This window comes from Vicugna pacos, chromosome 34 (genome assembly GCF_048564905.1).
Source record: "Vicugna pacos chromosome 34, VicPac4, whole genome shotgun sequence".
Lineage (NCBI taxonomy): Eukaryota > Metazoa > Chordata > Mammalia > Artiodactyla > Camelidae > Vicugna > Vicugna pacos.
The window spans coordinates 20,208,369-20,224,937 of NC_133020.1; the positions used below are offsets into that span (position 1 = coordinate 20,208,369).

General features: G+C 55.5%; 2 protein-coding genes and 1 long non-coding RNA gene across 9 annotated transcripts; 2 read left to right on the plus strand and 1 right to left on the minus strand.

Annotated features, from left to right (window-relative positions):
• Positions 1-2: 2 nt before the first annotated feature.
• Positions 3-10,942, plus strand: FOXM1 (forkhead box M1). Of its 5 annotated transcripts, none has more exons than XM_072954206.1 (9): positions 3-146; positions 1,844-2,392; positions 2,966-3,117; positions 4,244-4,444; positions 5,337-5,465; positions 6,239-6,283; positions 6,859-6,931; positions 7,083-7,258; positions 9,518-10,942. In XM_072954206.1, the coding sequence occupies exons 2-9, from the start codon at positions 1,891-1,893 to the stop codon at positions 10,520-10,522; spliced, it is 2,283 nt and encodes a 760-aa protein (XP_072810307.1). In that variant the 5' UTR covers positions 3-146; positions 1,844-1,890; the 3' UTR covers positions 10,523-10,942. The 5 variants fall into 5 exon arrangements, with proteins under 5 accessions (XP_072810307.1, XP_072810308.1, XP_072810311.1 ...); XM_072954207.1 differs by having other exon boundaries at positions 6,862-6,931; XM_072954210.1 differs by lacking the exon at positions 9,518-10,942 and adding an exon at positions 7,730-8,013.
• On the minus strand, positions 9,379-12,052 carry LOC116276935 (uncharacterized). 2 transcript variants are annotated; one of them, XR_004186447.2, is made up of 3 exons: positions 11,972-12,052; positions 10,285-11,624; positions 9,379-9,647 (listed from the first exon to the last, which is right to left on the minus strand). It is a non-coding gene; the product is annotated as an uncharacterized lncRNA (long non-coding RNA). The 2 variants fall into 2 exon arrangements; XR_012066783.1 differs by lacking the exon at positions 11,972-12,052 and adding an exon at positions 11,708-11,960.
• An 81-nt stretch (positions 12,053-12,133) lies between these two features.
• Positions 12,134-16,562, plus strand: TEX52 (testis expressed 52). Of its 2 annotated transcripts, XM_015244975.3 has the most exons (3): positions 12,147-12,218; positions 13,229-13,779; positions 16,087-16,562. In XM_015244975.3, exons 1-3 carry the CDS (start codon positions 12,147-12,149, stop codon positions 16,373-16,375), a joined length of 912 nt encoding a protein of 303 aa, XP_015100461.2. In that variant the 3' UTR covers positions 16,376-16,562. The 2 variants fall into 2 exon arrangements, 1 of the variants encoding a protein (XP_015100461.2); XR_012066961.1 differs by lacking the exon at positions 13,229-13,779 and having other exon boundaries at positions 12,134-12,218; positions 16,087-16,180.
• The last annotated feature ends 7 nt before the right edge of the window (positions 16,563-16,569 follow it).

Below are 16,569 nucleotides of genomic sequence, written 5' to 3' on the forward strand. Positions count from 1 at the left end.
ACCCCCCCCCCCCGGGATCCCGGGATTCCCCGCCCCGCAGCCCGGGGACCCGCCGCCGGCGCGAGTGCCGCCCGGGACGCGGCCCGGCCCGCAGGCGGGAGCAGCGCGGAGCCGCCCGGAGCCCGGCGCGGCGGCGGTGCAGCGAGGTGAGCGGGCGGCGGGCGGGCTGGAGGCCGGGGGCGCGACGGGCGCGGCGCGGAGGGGCTGAGCGCGGCCGGAGGCTGGCGAGGGTGCGCGGCGCGCCTGCATCCCACCGCCCGGCCGCGTCCTCACCTCTTTCGCGAAGCGCCCCTGGGCCTTCCCTCAGGGGGAAGGGGCGGCCCGCTGGCCGGGATCCAGGCTGAGTTCACTCCGCTTCCAGCCGAGACCGACCTGCTCGCACCCTCCCCTGCGCCCAGGTGCTCTCACCATTAGGCAGCACTGCCTCCACTCCGCCCTTTCCCAGGGCCCTCCTCCTGGTTCTGGGACCCCCCCCCCCGGCGCGCAGTTTTGTCCTGGTCTGGGTGGGGTTGGGGACCCTGAAGTCGCTCCGAAGACTAGGCTAGAAAGTGTTGGCCATGGTAGCAAGAGGCTGGTCAGAGTGGAAGGGAAAATTAGGCTTTAGACCAGGAAGATACCTTTTGGGGGTGGGGAGGGAATGCTAGAGTCCAGTGATTGATGGGTGGAGGGAGGGAGGCTGGAAGAGATAGGAGGTGGAAGTAAAACTGAGATTTGAAGGTAAAGGAATCCTGGATATAAAGGAATGGGAGGAGGCAGAGGGGGAGGGTCTGTGAACTCTAAGCTGATGGCAAATGTCACGAGTGTGACAGTCCGTTTTAGGGAGGTAGCAGATATCCTAAAAAAAGGGACAGCCCATTCCTGTCTCTCCGAGTACCTCTCAGTAGACTTACACAATTTTACACAATGGTAGAGTACTCCATGCATCTGTTAAAATCAACAAAGCACAAGTTTTAAAAGATAAAACTATTTTCCTTACTATTACGAAACCACCTTAGCACAGTGATGAGAGCACATTCGATTGGTCAGGAAATAGGGATTACAGTCTTGGTTCTGGAAGAGAAATTAAGCAATACAGTAACATGCTTAGAAGGTCAAAATATGAATAAGCACATGCAAGTACTAAAATATCACTGTGTAAATATTTTGCAAATTGTTAAAGAAAAACGTATTTTTTAAAATCTATACAAGGATAACGGCCGGTGAAATGATTGTCACCCCGTACGTAGTGTTAACCCATGACCCGCACAGCTTTACCCTGGGCCTTGAATAGAGCAATTTCCTTTTGATCTGACATCTTGTGAACTGGAGACAATTTCTTCATGTGTGTGACAACGGGGCAATAGTACAGTCTGCCTTTTTCCTATGATTCCGTGGGCATAGATCCTTTAACTGATAGACTAGGATGATGTTAAAAAATAGAAATGCTCTATGCTAGAATGGAGTATGGAATCAGAGTTTTGTCAGGATGTCCTATTCCAGCGTTCCCATCCCTGCAGTCACTGCGATCCATATTTAGACAATAATAGACATTTCCTCATTTTTGTAGGTTCCTTACTTGTTTCTGTAGCCAAACATTCTTAAGCTTCCAGACCTTTGGCTATGTTGACCTACAGCCAACACAGTCCCACTTCCCCCTTTTGAATTGCTTCCGTTTGTTTCAGTTTTAACTTCTATCAATAGAACTCATCTCCTGATTTGTCTGCCGTCTTTCCAAAAGCCCAGGGAGCATTCCCCTGGGCCTGTGCGCTGGCGCTGCTGGTCACATGACGAGGAACCCCTCTAACAGAACCTCCTTCTCAGCCTAACATATCTCTAACAGCCTGCTGCCCCTTGCACTTTCCAGGGTCCACGCTCGTGATTCTCAATGGAGAGTGAAAGCCTAGATTCATAATGAAAACCAGCCCCCGTCGGCCACTGATTCTCAAAAGACGGAGGCTGCCCCTTCCTGTCCAAAATGCCCCGGCTGAAACATCAGAAGAGGAGCCTAAGAGGCCCCCTGCCCAACAGGAGCCTGGTCGAGCACAGGCCTCCGAGGAGGTGGCAGAGTCCAACCCTTGCAAGTTTCCAGCTGGGATCAAGATTATTAACCATCCCACCATGCCCAACACCCAAGTGGTGGCCGTCCCCAACAATGCCAACATCCAGAACATCATCACAGCACTGACGGCCAAGGGAAAGGAGAGTGGCAGCAGTGGGCCCAACAAATTCATCCTCATCAGCTGTGGGGGAGCCCCCACCCACCCTCCAGGGCCCCAGCCTCAAGCCCAAACCAGCAACGCGCCCAAGAGGACAGAAGTGATCACCGAGACCCTGGGGCCAAAGTCTGCAGTTCCGAATGTGGATCTTCCGAGGCCACCTGGAGCCCTTCCTGGGCGGAGATGGGAAAGCTGTGGTATGTGCTCTGCAAAGCAAAGGGGTGAGGAGCCAGGCTTCCCCCTCTGTGGCCGGGACTGCAGTCAGCCATGCTGACACTTAGGACAGACAGGCATCTGCCTGAACCGGGGGATAGTCTTGTCTGTCTCCATCCTGAAACCTGACCCTCTGGGCACTGTCGAAAGGGCTGCAATCTAATTTAGCATTCCAATTGCCTTCTTTATACTGGGAAAGGATTTTTTTATTGTTTCTCTTTATCGTTTGCATTGACCATATAAGGAAGTAGGAATCTTTCTCCATCTGAATAAAGGAGAAAGCAGGAAGAGGAAAAATGACTTTCTCTGTGCAGATGCTCAATGATGCTTTTGTAAGGTTGCCTTGACCCTTCTCTAAGGCTCAGTGTGGCTCAGACTGAAATACAACTTGAATTGTGCTCCTCAGTTTCTCCCATGAAATCCTAATGGGGACAGTACCTGAGGGCCCGTGTCCCTAAGGCAGAGGTCTGGAGAGATGGTCCCTAACCACCAATTTTGCTGGGCCTGCTGGGCATGGATCAGGTGGCTAACTGGCATCTTGGGTTCTTTCCCTGCAGCTGGCGGTGAGGCAGCAGGCTGCACTCTAGACAACAGCTTGACCAACATCCAGTGGCTTGGGAAGATGACTTCTGATGGGCTGGGCTCCTGCAGCATCAAGCAAGAGATGGAGGAAAAGGAGAACCGTCACCTGGAGCAGAGTCAGGCCAAGGTGAATGGTTCCGTCACTTGCTAGGGCAGTCAGAGCCGGGGCAGGGAATTTCTAAGAAGGGGATAGATGAAGTGGCCTGTGGAGCAGAATTTCCAAGTCCTGGTATTAGCAATTCACTTAATTTAGAGCTCTCTTTCTGCTGGGGATCTCTTTCCCCCCATCTGTGAAATCTCCTTGAGGGCAGATTCCTCTGGCTCACTCAGTATGCCCTCAGCACTGGCTTCAGTGCTTTAGCACCAGATACTTAGTAGGTCTTCAGGAAGATGTCTTAGTTTGGAAAGCCATTGAATTTTAAAGAGGCACCCCAACAGTATTAAAGGAACGCAGCGTTTTTAGTGAGATTGTTTTATTAGAAGATACGTTAGTGCCAAATAAAATGAGTTAGGTGTGAATTTTAAATACTTCAGCAATCAAAATTGATCTGACCCAGTTGTGTGGCCTGGGGTGGTTTTTCATGGCTGCCATACCTGGATCCTTCTGGGTGCACCCTTTATTCCGTCATTAAAAGTGAAAAGTTACATGGAAGTATACATAAGTAAAAACTGAGCTGTTCACTTAAAACGTGTACTTTATAAAGTTATAGTTCAATTTCTTAAAATGTGAATGATCAGATCTTTGCCTGAGACTCAGCCAGATGTGTGCTTTGTGGACATTTATCTGTCCCATACTCTTGGGAATATTTCTCTTGCACAGACATTGAAAGGAGATGGGTTTATTCACATCACATCAGGAGTAGGAACTGGACTAAGACCTAGGTCCCTCAACTCCCAGATCTGAAGAATGGGTATAGTTTTAGCATAAAATGGATGCTTTAAGAGTCATAATATATCCCAAACTTTCCTAGGAGTTTCAGCTAACAGAGGCCAGACTTACCATCAGGCAACATCGTCAACAAAATGACCAATGACAGCAGTGGTTCTACGCTGTCTGGGGGTTAGAGCACATCATCTCTGAGACCCTTCCTAATCCTAAAGTTTTATTCTGTGTAATAGTGGTCTCAGATGAGTTGGTTTCCAGTAACTTTTTACGGGATAAAATCTCTCTCCAGGGGTTGGGGTGGGGAGCCGGGGAGGTCATGTGAACTCTGCCCAGTCATTGCCTTTTCTCCTTCCCTTTGGCTTCTCAGAACCCTCAGGTGGAGGGGCCCCCGGGAGCATCGACGTCCTGGCAGGACTCTGTGTCTGAGCGGCCACCGTACTCTTACATGGCCATGATCCAATTCGCCATCAACAGCACGGAGAGGAAGCGCATGACCTTGAAAGACATCTATACTTGGATTGAGGACCACTTCCCCTATTTTAAGCACATAGCCAAGCCAGGCTGGAAGGTACTGTGTCCCTTAACAACCGCAGTCGAGGTTGCTGTGGCCCTGTGTAGACAGCTTGTCTGCACAGAAGTGCCTCCTCAGTCTGTGTCTGGTGGGGAAGGAACAGTTAAATGCAAAGGATGCTAGAACTGTAAACAGTTGTGTCTTGTGGATTGTGACTCGATCCTGCTGAATTCAGGCAAAATCATCAATCAGAGCTCTGCAGTCATTCCTCTGTCTCCATTAACTGCCTCGGGTTAATGGAAACTCCAGTGCATCACCAAGCCCACTTTTGTGCTACACTGAACAGCAGCTGGAGTGATTAAGGAGCTTTGTGAAAAGATATTAATGAAAAAAGGGGGGAAAAAAAGAAAAAAAACTGTGAGCCTCATGACCCAAGACTCACCTCCTGTAAAGTCTTATCTCTTCTCCAGAAGGCAGGGAGCTTCTATTCCTCATAGTCACAGGAACACTGGGATGTCTGGGAGCCGTAGCTCATGCGAGGCTCAGAGCCACAGTTTAGGTCTCTCGACAGACCCTTAATCCCGGGCCAAGGGGGTTTTTGTATTGTTTCCCCCACAGCAGAACTGAACTTCATACTCTCACCTCAACCAAATTCCCTAGCTTCTTCCCTTCTTCACTCACCTCTCTTGCTTCTGATTATTGCTCACAGCTTCAGTCCCCTTTCCCAGCCCATGTCCGCTCTCAGGACTGGCTGGTCTCTTTCTCCTGGGATGGAGGGGTTTATGGCTAAGGTTTATGGCTTTGCCAGGTGCAGCGTCTAGAAGAGAGCTGCCAATAGGCAGGGTTCCAAGGACACAGAGCCTGGGGCTGAATTCCTTGTGGGGGGGCATCAAAGGTGATGTTTCCAAAGCCAAAGTAGCTGATCCATGGTGTCCTCCTCCCCTTTCAGAATTCCATTCGCCACAACCTCTCTCTTCACGACATGTTTGTCCGTGAGACGTCTGCCAATGGCAAGGTCTCCTTCTGGACCATTCACCCCAGTGCCAATCGCTACTTGACGCTGGACCAGGTGTTTAAGGTGAGCATCCTGGTCTTGTCCGAATAGGGCCGGCGGTGGGGGTCGTGATTTCCGTCTCAGAAGGAAACAAGTCCTCCTTGGGATGGTCTTATCTGCTCAGCTGGGGGCCGGCCAGCCCACAGGGACGACAAGCCGCTGTGCTAGGCCAGGCCGTGGAGAAGGCTCTCTGATCCAGACAAAGGCCTTCCTGGGGCAGTGCTGCCCTAACTGCCCTGTGACAAGAATTGCTTGGAATGCTTGTTAAAATACAGCTTCCCAGGCCCCTCCCATGGGGCTTCTGACTCAGTAGGTCTGGGATGCGCCTGGGAATATGTATTTGTAGCAGACATCTCAAGCGATCCTTACAGAAAAAGTCTGGAAAACCTTGTTTTTAAAAAGCCCTTCTTGAGGGGGGAGGGTGTAGCTCAGAGGTAGAGCACATGCTTAGCATGCACAAGGTCCTGGGTTCAATCCTCAGTACCTCTATTAACAAAAAATGATAATAATAAATAATTTAAAAATACATTACATAAATAAATAAATAAATAAATAGCCCTCCTTTAGGCTGGAGAGCAGAAACGGAGCCACCAGAATATCTTTTCCGAAGCAACTGCTTTAGGATCTCAGAGTGCCCCTAAGGCTGCTGCTAACTGTGCCCGCTGTCCTGGGGGGCCCACCGTCCAGGGCGGCCCTCAGCATCAGTCAGGAGTAGGCCTTTGCCTGGCCTGCTCAGACTGGCTGCGCCAGCGGTAACTTCGTCTTGTTTCTCTCCCGCGTTGCCTGACCTCCACCAGCCACTGGACCCAGGGTCTCCACAGTCTCCCGGGCACTCGGAATCAGTAAGGTTCTTCCCCTCCGGCTCGGGGCTCGGCCTGGTTTCCCTCCCACGCTCAGCATGGCTTCGGTGAACGGGGCAAGGCGTTAAGCAGGGGAAGGGAGCCTGTGGCTGTGTGCCTGCCGGCCCCCGATGCAGGTCACCCCGGGCTTCCGGGAGTGAGAACCCTGGTGCCGGCCACCTCCTCTCCCCCGAATGGGGGCTCACACCTGCTGCTCCTCCCCCTCCCACAGGCTCAGTGCCCGAGCAGAGTGGGTGTGGCAGGGGAAAGGCCACAGGCTTCATGCGAGGCGGCAGCCACAGCACATGGCCTGGGCCTGGCAGGCGGCAGTTCCTTCTCTCACTTCTCTACCTGGCTTTTCTTTGCGCCTCCTAGTGCTCCATGCTTTGCATCCCGGGCGTGAGGACACCTGGATGAGGTGGTAGGACCCCTGCCTCCCTCAGTGTGTCTGTACCACCCCCTTCCCACCAGCAGGCGGTCGCTCAGCTCCGTGCAGGGTCCCGGAGCAGCTGGTGGGTCTCCTGCCTTCTCCCCTGCCTTCCTAACCCAGGCCTCTTTCTCTCCGTCTCTGCCACAAGCAGCAGCAGAAACGACCCAACCCTGAGCTCCGCCGGAACGTGACCATCAAAACTGAGCTCCCACTGGGCGCACGTTAGTATGGGGGAGCGGGCCCCAGGCAGGCCCTGTCCTGGGGACATACCTTTGGGGAGTGGGAACTCGAGGATCCAAGCCTGAAGATCCTGGGTATGAGAAGGGGCTCGTGTTCAGACCCTGGCTCCTGACCCCTCCCGCTTCCTCCCAGGGCGGAGGATGAAGCCGCTGCTGCCACGGGTCAGCTCATACCTGGTGCCCATCCAGTTCCCGGTGAACCAGCCCCTCGTGCTGCAGCCCTCGGTCAAGGTGCCGTTGCCCCTGGCAGCCTCCCTCATGAGCTCGGAGCTCGCCCGGCATGGCAAGCGAGTCCGCATCGCGCCCAAGGTCAGTGCTTCTGGTTTCCTCCGAGGAGAGGCTCCAGTCCATTAACAGTTCTGCTGAGTGTCCCTTGAGAAGCCTGTAAATCTAGCTGGGAAAACGTGGTGTAAATACATAGAACTCCGTGGCATGATGAGAGATGAAAGGGCCCTCGTTATCCGACGTTCGCGGTGTTGGGAGGCTCACAAGTGCCTGGTGAGTCTAGGAATTCAGATGGGGTGCTTATGGCAGATGGGCTGGGCTGGTTCAGGAAGCCCTCACAAGGGAAGCAGGCTCTAGAAAGAAGTAGATCTGGGTGAGCAGACAGGTGTGGAGAGAGCACATAAGGGCGTGTGAGGTGTGGATCTGTCTAGCTCAGGGTGTCTTCACCTCGGTCCAGCTGCCGTTTGGGTCTGGATGATTCTTTCCTGGGGGTGGAGGGAGGCTCTCCTGGGCCCTGAATTGACATTTAGCAGCACCCTGGTCCCTCCTTGCTAGATGCCAGGGGCGCCCCCTCCTGGAGGGAGTTGCTCCCAGTTGAGCATCAGTGGTCCAGCTGGCAGAGGAAGAAGAGGAGGGTAAGTTCAGACCATATCGTGATGTAGAGGAGGATTTGTGAGCAAGAGCCGACCTGTGACAAGCAGAGGAAGGGCCCCTCTGCCCCCTTCGCGGAGATGGAAGCAAGGGCTCTGGAATCCAGAGAGACTTGGCTTTGCTTTTCTTTTTTAAATTTTTGTTAAAAAAAAAGTTTTAAGATACATAAAGGTGTACATACCACTATATGTGATTTCACATAAATGCATTAATGTGATGGTATCATGTAAACTGTTTCTGCTTCAATGCAACCTTTTTTTCCCCTTTTCTTCTTTTTGGATCCCCTCCCCTCCCCTCCCCCCACGTCACCTCTGCTCCCTGTGACAACCCACGTCGACACCTTAGCATACTTTTTTCCAGGATTTGCCCATGCTTTTAGTGTAAGCTGCACACACAAATCCCCACAGCCATTTTTAAAAAAAAAGGTTTTTAAGTCTTTTGTTCCTTTGCAGGGAGGTATTCAGGTTTGTTTACTTATTTACTTATTTATTTGATGGAGGGACTGGGGATGGAACCCAGGACCTCATGCATGCCAAGCACACGCTCTACCACTGAGCTGCACCCTCCCTGCCCCCAGCAGTTTTATGCGCACACACACATCACACAGAATGTTGAAAATGGGAACATGTTACACACACTCACTGTCCCGTGGGAATTCTTCTAAGTCACCTTGGCATTGCTCTAGATTTGTTGTTTTTAAATGGCCATGTGAGATTCCATGTGTGGCTCTGCCAAAAATTTTCTAATCGTTTTGCTTCTATGGGCACATTTTGCTTCTAGTTTTTATGCCCTGTGACCAAAACTGCAATAAATGTCTTTGCATGTATTTTTCTTCCTCGCACTTTTACTTCTATAGGACAGAAAACCAGACATGAGATTGCTGAGTGGACAGGCATTTTAAATTTTATTAAATATTGCAAGATGGGTTCCCAAAAAAGTCTGTGATAATTCACATACCCACCAGCAAGACCTACGTCTGCCAGCAGTTGATATCAGCAGCCTTTTAAATATTTCCCCCACTATGGTATGAGGGGTGTCTCCTTGTTTCCTTTGACTTTCTTTGCTTGTTGGCAGGTGAGTGCCTTCCCACGGAGTCTGGTCCTTGGACTTGCTCACCGTGAGATGCTGGTTTGCGGGCGTGGCCTCTCTTTTGCAGGCTTCTGTTCATCTGTGAGAGTCCTTTGTTATTCAAATATTAACCTGTCTTTTAGGCTGAAGATACTTTTCATTTCTATTGTTTCTTAACAATGTTTATGGTATCCCTTGCCACAGGGAGAGTTTAAATTTTTATGTGGTCAGATATGTGTCTCTTCTCTTCTGCAGCTTCTGGGTTTCCAGTCTTGGTAAAGCAGGTCAGCCCCCACCCTCAGACTGTACACGCAGTCTCCTAGGTTCCCTTTCAGGATTCATGTGGTTTTGGGTTCTCTGCTATGATCTTTGTATACGGTACGGAACAGGCCTCCCGCTTCGTTTTCCCTCAGGTGGATACTAACCATGCCAGCACCCTGTTAAATGCTCTGTCTTTTACTCCTGGAATTGAACTACCACCTTCATCATATAGTCTCATATTTAATTGTTTTTGAGACTTTTTAAAAAGACAAAAGGGGATCAGCACCAACAGGCCACTCATTTTAGCGGTGGTCTGACTGAACCTCGGCGCCCCGCCTTCACCTCCTCCTGCCCCCCTTTCAGGTGCTGGGGGCGGACGACGGGGCGGCCCCCCTGCCCGCTGCAGGACCAGTGAAAGAGGAGAAACTCCCGCTCAGAGAGGGGCTGTCTCCTCTGCTTCCGGTCCAGCCCATCAAGGAGGAAGAAATCCAGCCTGGGGAGGAAGCACCACACTTAGGGAGGCCCATCAAAGTCGAGAGCCCACCCTTGGAAGAATGGCCCTCGCCTTGCCCGTCTGTCAAGGAGGAATCGCCCCACTCCCCCACCCCCAGGCCCAAGAAGCCCTACAGTGGGCTCCGGTCGCCAGCCCGCTGCGTCTCCGACATGCTCGTGATTAAACGGCGGGAGAGGCGGGAGATGAGCCGGTCTCGAAGGAAACAGCACTTGCGGCCGCCCTGTCTGGACGAGCCGGAGCTGCTCTTCTCCGAGGGCCCTGGGGCTTCCCGACAAGCTGCGGACCTCGCTGCCCCCCTGGAGGCCTCGCAGCCTGGCCCCCAGCTTGGCTGCTCCCAGGAGGAGAGAGGACCTTTTAAGACACCCATTAAGGAGACGCTGCCCATCTCCTCCACCCCGAGCAAATCTGTCCTCCCCACGACCCCTGAGTCCTGGGCGCTCACACCCCCAGCCAAAGTGGGGGGGCTCGATTTCAGCCCAGTTCGAACCCCCCAGGGTGCCTTTGGCCCCCTGCCTGACTCCCTGGAGCTGACAGATCTTACCACCACCCCGCTGAAAAGCATCCCCCTCTTTGACTCGCCCCAAGAGCTCCTCAATTCTGAGCCCTTTGACCTTACCTCTGACCCCTTCAGCAGCTGTTCCCCCTCAGAGATGGAAGTCCCCAAGCTCGGCTCCACCGAGCCGCAGGTCGCCAGCCTCTCTGCCAACCGGTCTCTGACAGAAGGCCTGGTGCTGGACACGATGAATGACAGCCTCAGCAAGATCCTGCTGGACATCAGCTTCCCCGGCCTGGACGAGGACCCGCTGGGCCCCGACGGCATCAGCTGGGCTCAGTTCATCCCCGAGCTGCGGTAGAGACAGGGCCTACCTCTCGCCGCTCCAGCTGTCCGCTCCCGGCACATACGTGGCTGGCCCCTCTAGCTTCTAGTGAGGACAGCAAGCAGGGAGCTGCCGCCCCTCCAGCCCCACCTTACCCAGCGACGCCAAGGCAGATGTCACGCCGGAATCGCCACTGGGCCTTCTGCCAGCAGCAAGGTCCCGGTAACCGGTCTCTGCGCCACCCGCAGACCCAGAGAGAATCCGACTCCTCACTCCCTGTTCGGAGCTGAGGCTGAGAACAGCAAAAACAAGGGTGAAGAGAGAGGAGGAGCCCCCTAGACTTTGCACCTGTGCCCGGCAGCCTCCCACCTTCCCTGCTCCGTGCAGGGCCGCCCTTGTAAATAGTGTATATGTTCCGAATTATCCTCTAATTATAAACGTCCGCCTGTCTCCTTAGATTGTTATCCAGAGACTGCCAGGAGGTGGCTAGGATGTCGAGGGTCTGTTTGCTTCTCTTCCTTGCTTGTGGTTCCTGGGGGAGGGAGGGCCTGGGGTGCACGGTTTCTTCAAGGCCCAGGTACCTCCCCCACGGGTTCCTCACCGTAGGCGCCCAGAGTGAGTGGCTCTGCTCACCAGGGTACCTCCTACCACCCCTCCCTCCCGCCACCCCGGGTTTCCAATTCAGCTCTCCTGCAGGAAGAATTCCCGGTAAAACATGTCCCTCGAGATGGGTCAAGAGCCAAATGGGGGTGGGGGGAATGGAGGACAGTGGAGCAGAGTGGGTGCCCTGGCGTGTCCGAGAGCCATTTCTCGGATCAGGGCCCTAATCATGCCAGAGAGACGTACAGAACTTGGCCCGGGGCTCCAAGAGGCGGGAGGGCAGCCCGCCTGCCTGCCTTAGCTTTCACAACTCAGCTCTGCGCAGAGCCAGGCCGGGCCCCAGCTGACCGTGTGTCAGGCAAGCAGCTCCAGAACACTACTGCCACCCGCTACTCAATAAAACCCAGGGTGGAGATGCTGGTCTGCGGCGTGCTGCTGTCCGGTCCCTGCGGCGTGAGGAGGGGGTGGAAGGGAAAGTGCGTGATGATGAAGATGGTGGTGATGGGGAAGAGGCACAGCCTGATGCCCACACGGAGCCCTGGAAGAGGGCACGAAGGGCTTCAGTCCGCTCCCCTACCCTAACCCCAAACCTACTCCCCCACCCCACCCCCGGCTACACACACAGCAGTCCACAGTTTCCCAGTGCTGGTCCTGCACAGCCGGCCTCTTTTGGGAATCTCTGAACCTGCTGGCTAACGTAGGCCTTTCAGAGTTCCCCAGTAAGAGAAAGGCCTACTCAGGGGCACCCCCCAACCTCGGAAGGATGGGCTCGGTTACAGATGCCTCCTGACCACCTCCAACCCTACCCAAGGCCCGGAAGCCAGCCTGCCCTCCCCCTCCTTCCTAGGCAAGTCCCTTCCGAGTCCTGTCCCCTGCCTCCCTCACTGGAGACAGACGCAGCTGGGCCCAAGGCGCTGAAAAGCCCTCCCAGGGAGGAATAAGGACCTCCTCCCTGCGTCACCACCCAGGAAGTGTCACCGTGGCAACCGCAGCGGCAAACAATGCTGCCAAGAAGGACTTCTCTCCAGAGCTGCCCCTCCTGGTGGTCAGGCCCAGAAGAATGGCCAGCAACGTGCAGAGGTCACCCTCAGGGCAGAGTAACCCATCCCGCGTCAGGGAACCTTTTCTGAAGGTAGGGGCCAGGGCTGCATCTCTGCACTCCGCTGGGTGAGGGGCTGCCCCCCGCTCCAGGTGGGCCATGCTTTCCCCTGGGCTGCAGCGCCCCGGCCCGGGAACCGTCTGCCGTCTTCCTCTCTTGGTCCTGGAATCTTGTGACACGGAGCTCAGGACAGAGGAGAGATGACGTCTGGTTAACATCTCCCAGACCTGCCCCCAGAGTGCTCGTTTAGAACTGACAGGGGATGGGGCCCAAGAAACAGGTGGGTTTGGGGGCGTCAGAAAAGTCCTAGGAGCAGGGGAGAGAGGTTTAGACGTGCACAGGCCTGGTCCCAGGCCTGCTGCTGCCTCACGCAGCACCGTGCACCGCGCACCGCGGGCGACTCATCCACCCTCTTGCCTTCTGCGTCTTTGAGCTGGAGCAACAACCATGCTTGCACGCAGGTTGTGAGGGTTAAATGAGATGTGGATAAATATTTGGCGAAATGTCAAATACACATTTTCCACTGTTTATTTCACGGGGAGGGGGCGCCAGAAACGGAAGGAACCGACATTCCATCCCCGGAGCTTTGTGCACTTGCTCGTATCTTAATGAGACAGTGATGGGGCAGACGCACTCAGGACAGGAAAGCAAGTGGCAGGGGCCCTGGGACAGAAAAGCGCCGGCCCCGTTCTCTGGAGAAAGATTTCCCTTCTACCCTCGGCCGGCCGAGGGCCTTTTCCCCTCACATTTCCTCAGGCCCCACGTGCAGGGAGGAGCACCAGACCCGGGGCAGGGATGGGGGAGTGAGGAGGGGGACACTGAGCGGAGGAAAGAGCGGGGGAGGTCCGAACCGCAGCCTGACAGCTGGAAAGAGACCAGCAGGTGAGAACCCCAGGGTCCCGCAGGGCGGCGGTGAGCGCCGACCCGAGCGCCGGGCCGCCCCGCCCCGCCGAGACCGCGGGAATCCGGGCCTGGGGGAGGCGGCAGCGCGGCTTCTCCGGGAGCGGGGGCAGAGCACCGCAGGCTCCCTTGTCTCTCCCTAGATGGTCCGCGCCCGCGAGCCCCTCCCGCCCCGCCGCTCGAGGGCCCGGAGCGAGCTCCTCCTGCCCCTCGCGCCCTGCGAGCCGCCCGGCTTCACCCCCCAAGCCCGCCGCCAGCTGGCCCCGGAGCTGCCCGCCCGCACGGAGATGAAGGCCAAGGTGCGCCAGCGAACGGCCTCCCCGTGCAGGGACGAGGCCCCGCACTCCTGGGGCTTCCACACCTGGCTGGACGCGGGGCGCCTGCCCGCCGCCTTCCGCTCCAGGCCGGACAGGCCCTACGACAGCAGCGTCTGGCGCTGGCTGACGGACGCCAGGGCCCACGGCCGCCCCCCAGCGGAGGCCCCCGTGCCCCCTCCCTCCTGGATGGGCCAGAACAGCTTTCTGACCTTCATCGGCTCCACCCCTATTTTCCTGGACCCAAACAGGAAGACCCAGGTGATGCTCAGGACGGTGAAGGAGCTGAGGGAGGTGGAGAAACTCAAGCTAAGGAGTGAGGCAAGGGCGCCTCCCCTCGATGCCAATGGCAACATCCTGCCCCCAAAGACCTTCCAGAAGTAAGAGGAGCTCCTTTCTCGGGGAGCCCTCCCCACCCTCCCACCCAGGCACCCCTCACTCTCTCTGATTGCTTTTTCTGATGTCCAGCTGGCCCTCTAACCTGCCCTCCTCTGGTCATTTGAAAACTAAACTCTGTCTGGATGGAGATGAGAGAAGGCATGGAGGCCAGGGAAGGACCTCCAGGGGGAAAGGGCTTGATTTTTTAGCTAAAATCTAGGGGATACAACTGTGTACTTAAAACACCTGCTAGGCTCCGGGGATACAGAGAAATGTATTCAGTCCTTGCCCGCCAGGAGCTGGCAAAAGGCAGACACCTAGACACGCGTGAAAAGACAGCTACCAACACAAGCCCACGTGTGCTCAGTGCCCAGAGTGTGGGACGGACAGTGGGTGTCGTAAGGATGTCAGTTATTGACAGAAGGAGCCGAGAGCTGGAGGCAGGGGCTTGGATTAAAGTCCAGGCTGTGTCCCTTTGACCAATTGCTTAGTTTTTCAGACTCAGTTCCATGCTTGATAGAAGGGGGAGGGGAAATGCCATGCCTGCCTTAGTGGGTGAAGGTAAAGCAGGGGGAATGGACCCATGAAATCCCTGCACAAGAAGCAGACATTATCACAGAATTTCAGAAGAGGGAGGGGTAGGCATAGGCTGGAGCTTCCCCCCGGAGGCCATCGGGAAGAGATCACATGAAGGCTGGGAGGGAGGGAAGGCTTCAGAAAGGCCGACAGGAGAGGCTGGAGGACTGGCCAGTGTGAGCAGAAGCAGGAGCGTGAAGGAGGCTGTTTGAGATGAGGCATCTGAAACACAGAGAGGTCAAGTATCTTGCCCAAGTTTGCACAGCCAGTAAGTGGCAGGGCTGGGATTCGAACACAGGGAGCACAGCTCCAGGCCTGCATTCTTGACCACCATGCTCCCTGTCCCCTCCTGTCCGACTAGGGAATCAGACAAGTGCACAGCCACTGCTAATATAAAGGCAGGAGGAGAGAAACACAGTCACCATCCACAAAAAGAGCTTGGCAGCCTGCTTGGCGCACAGTCAGTATGTGATGGTGGAGGCAGCCTGGCCCTGGAGTTGAGCAGATCTCGGTGGGGATCTGCACCAGCTCCCACGTGCTGCACGACCTCAGCCTCAGATCCCTTGGGCCTCACTCTCCTCAGGTGTGTCTTGGAGATGCACCTGGTACCCTGCAAGGTTGTCGGGAGACCAAAGGCACGGTGCCTACAAGGAGAAGGGGCTCAGTATATCGTCCCTGTGAGAGAAGGACCCTGTCTCCCTGGTTGCAGCTGCAGCCCCGCCTGGGAGTGGAGAGGAAGGAATGAGTCTCAGACATGGTTCTGCTGTGGACGGAGGAGGCAGGCTTTGAGCTGGCCCTTGAAGGGTGTGTAAAGTTAATCAGGTGGGAGCAAGGAAGAGTGCAAGAAGAGGCCCACCCGGTCCCGCTGCCCCTTCAGAGCAGCTCTAAGGGCTTAGAATAAACCCACCCCCCATCAGTGAGATGCACGTTCTGAGCAAGAGACCCGGAGGACCAGACGAGGCTGAGGCTTCAAGATGCTTATGGTCCTACGGGGAAATAGAAGCTGTATGAGCAAACCCCGCCGCTCCCCACTCTGGGGGGACATTAGAATCACCCGGGCCTCTTTATAAAAATGTTGACATTTGAGCTCCACCCGGGAGAGTCTGACTTACCTGGCCTGGTGGGCAGCCGGGCACTGGTGTTTGTAAAAAGCCCCTCTGGATGATTCTAAAGTGCAGCCACGCCTGAGAACCTCTGATGGAAACCAAAGTCAGCACCTGGAGTGGAGATGTGCTGAGCCAGGGCAAAGCCACTGAATCACAGAGAATTTGCCACTGTTCAGCTCTGTTCTGTAAAAAGCGAACGTCCCACTGTTAAACTAAATACTGATGGTCTGCAGAAAGGGGAACTGTCAACCAGTCAGAAGGCAGCAGTTCAGAGCGGGAAGAGGTCTGGGTTCATTGCGTTCACCGTGGGGAGAAGGAGCGCTGTGTTGGTGGAGGAGGTGGGGCTTGGGGGGCAGCTAGAATCTGGGGGATTCCCTTACAGACCACATGTCCAAAGGACGGAAGATTGACCAGCCAAACAACAGTCTCACCAGCCTAACACCAAGACACACCCACAGGGTGCAGGCTGTGGGGCATGGGTCAGTTTCCAGGCAGGGGGAGAGCTGGGGGTCCCCACAGCCTGATGGCTCACAGCTGCTGGAAGGCAGCATCTCCTCCCCTTCCCTCCCTCAACACCCAGGTCTCTCCTTTGACCTCTCCATCCTCTCCATCCCTCACCCCCTACAGATACCGGCACATCTCAGCTGGAGGAAGTTGTGAGCCCCGGGGCCTCCAGCTCATACCCAACCCACTCCCCAGTGACCTTGCCAGGAGCTGGCCCTGCCCCAACCTGCTGCCTCATTACCAGGAGAAGGCGCTCACGCTGGCCTTGCTGCCCAGTGTGCCTCTGAGCCGGGACCTAGTGAGGAGTTACCAAATCCTGCTCCAGGACCAGGTGGCCTTGCCCCTCCGCCATCTCTCCAGGGCCCAGCTTGGCAGGACCTGCACAGGAAAGAGGAGACCTGGGCACGTCTAGGAGAGCCTCCAGGCGATGGAGGGCTGCGGCGGGCACGACCCCTGGGCTCCAGTGTTCTCCCCGATGCAACTCCAGCAGGAAGCCTCTGCGGGCTGCAGGACTCTGCCTTCTGGGGAACAGAGCCTGTCCACCATGCCCCCAACTTCATGTGTACCCCAGGCTCCCAGAGACGCTGCTGAAAGCCTCAGTTGTTC

What these genes read in the sequence shown, in the direction of transcription:
- FOXM1 (XM_072954206.1), top strand. Translation starts at nt 1,891, where the DNA reads ATGAAAACCAGCCCCCGTCGGCCACTGATTCTCAAAAGACGGAGGCTG. An exon ending in TAGCCAAGCCAGGCTGGAAG is followed by an intron (nt 4,445 to 5,336) that starts GTACTGTGTCCC and finishes CTCCCCTTTCAG; the next exon opens with AATTCCATTCGCCACAACCT. An exon ending in CTCCCGGGCACTCGGAATCA is followed by an intron (nt 6,284 to 6,858) that starts GTAAGGTTCTTC and finishes CTCTGCCACAAG; the next exon opens with CAGCAGCAGAAACGACCCAA.
- TEX52 (XM_015244975.3), top strand. Translation starts at nt 12,147, where the DNA reads ATGGCCAGCAACGTGCAGAGGTCACCCTCAGGGCAGAGTAACCCATCC. An exon ending in TCAGGGAACCTTTTCTGAAG is followed by an intron (nt 12,219 to 13,228) that starts GTAGGGGCCAGG and finishes GTCTCTCCCTAG; the next exon opens with ATGGTCCGCGCCCGCGAGCC. An exon ending in CCCCCAAAGACCTTCCAGAA is followed by an intron (nt 13,780 to 16,086) that starts GTAAGAGGAGCT and finishes CACCCCCTACAG; the next exon opens with ATACCGGCACATCTCAGCTG.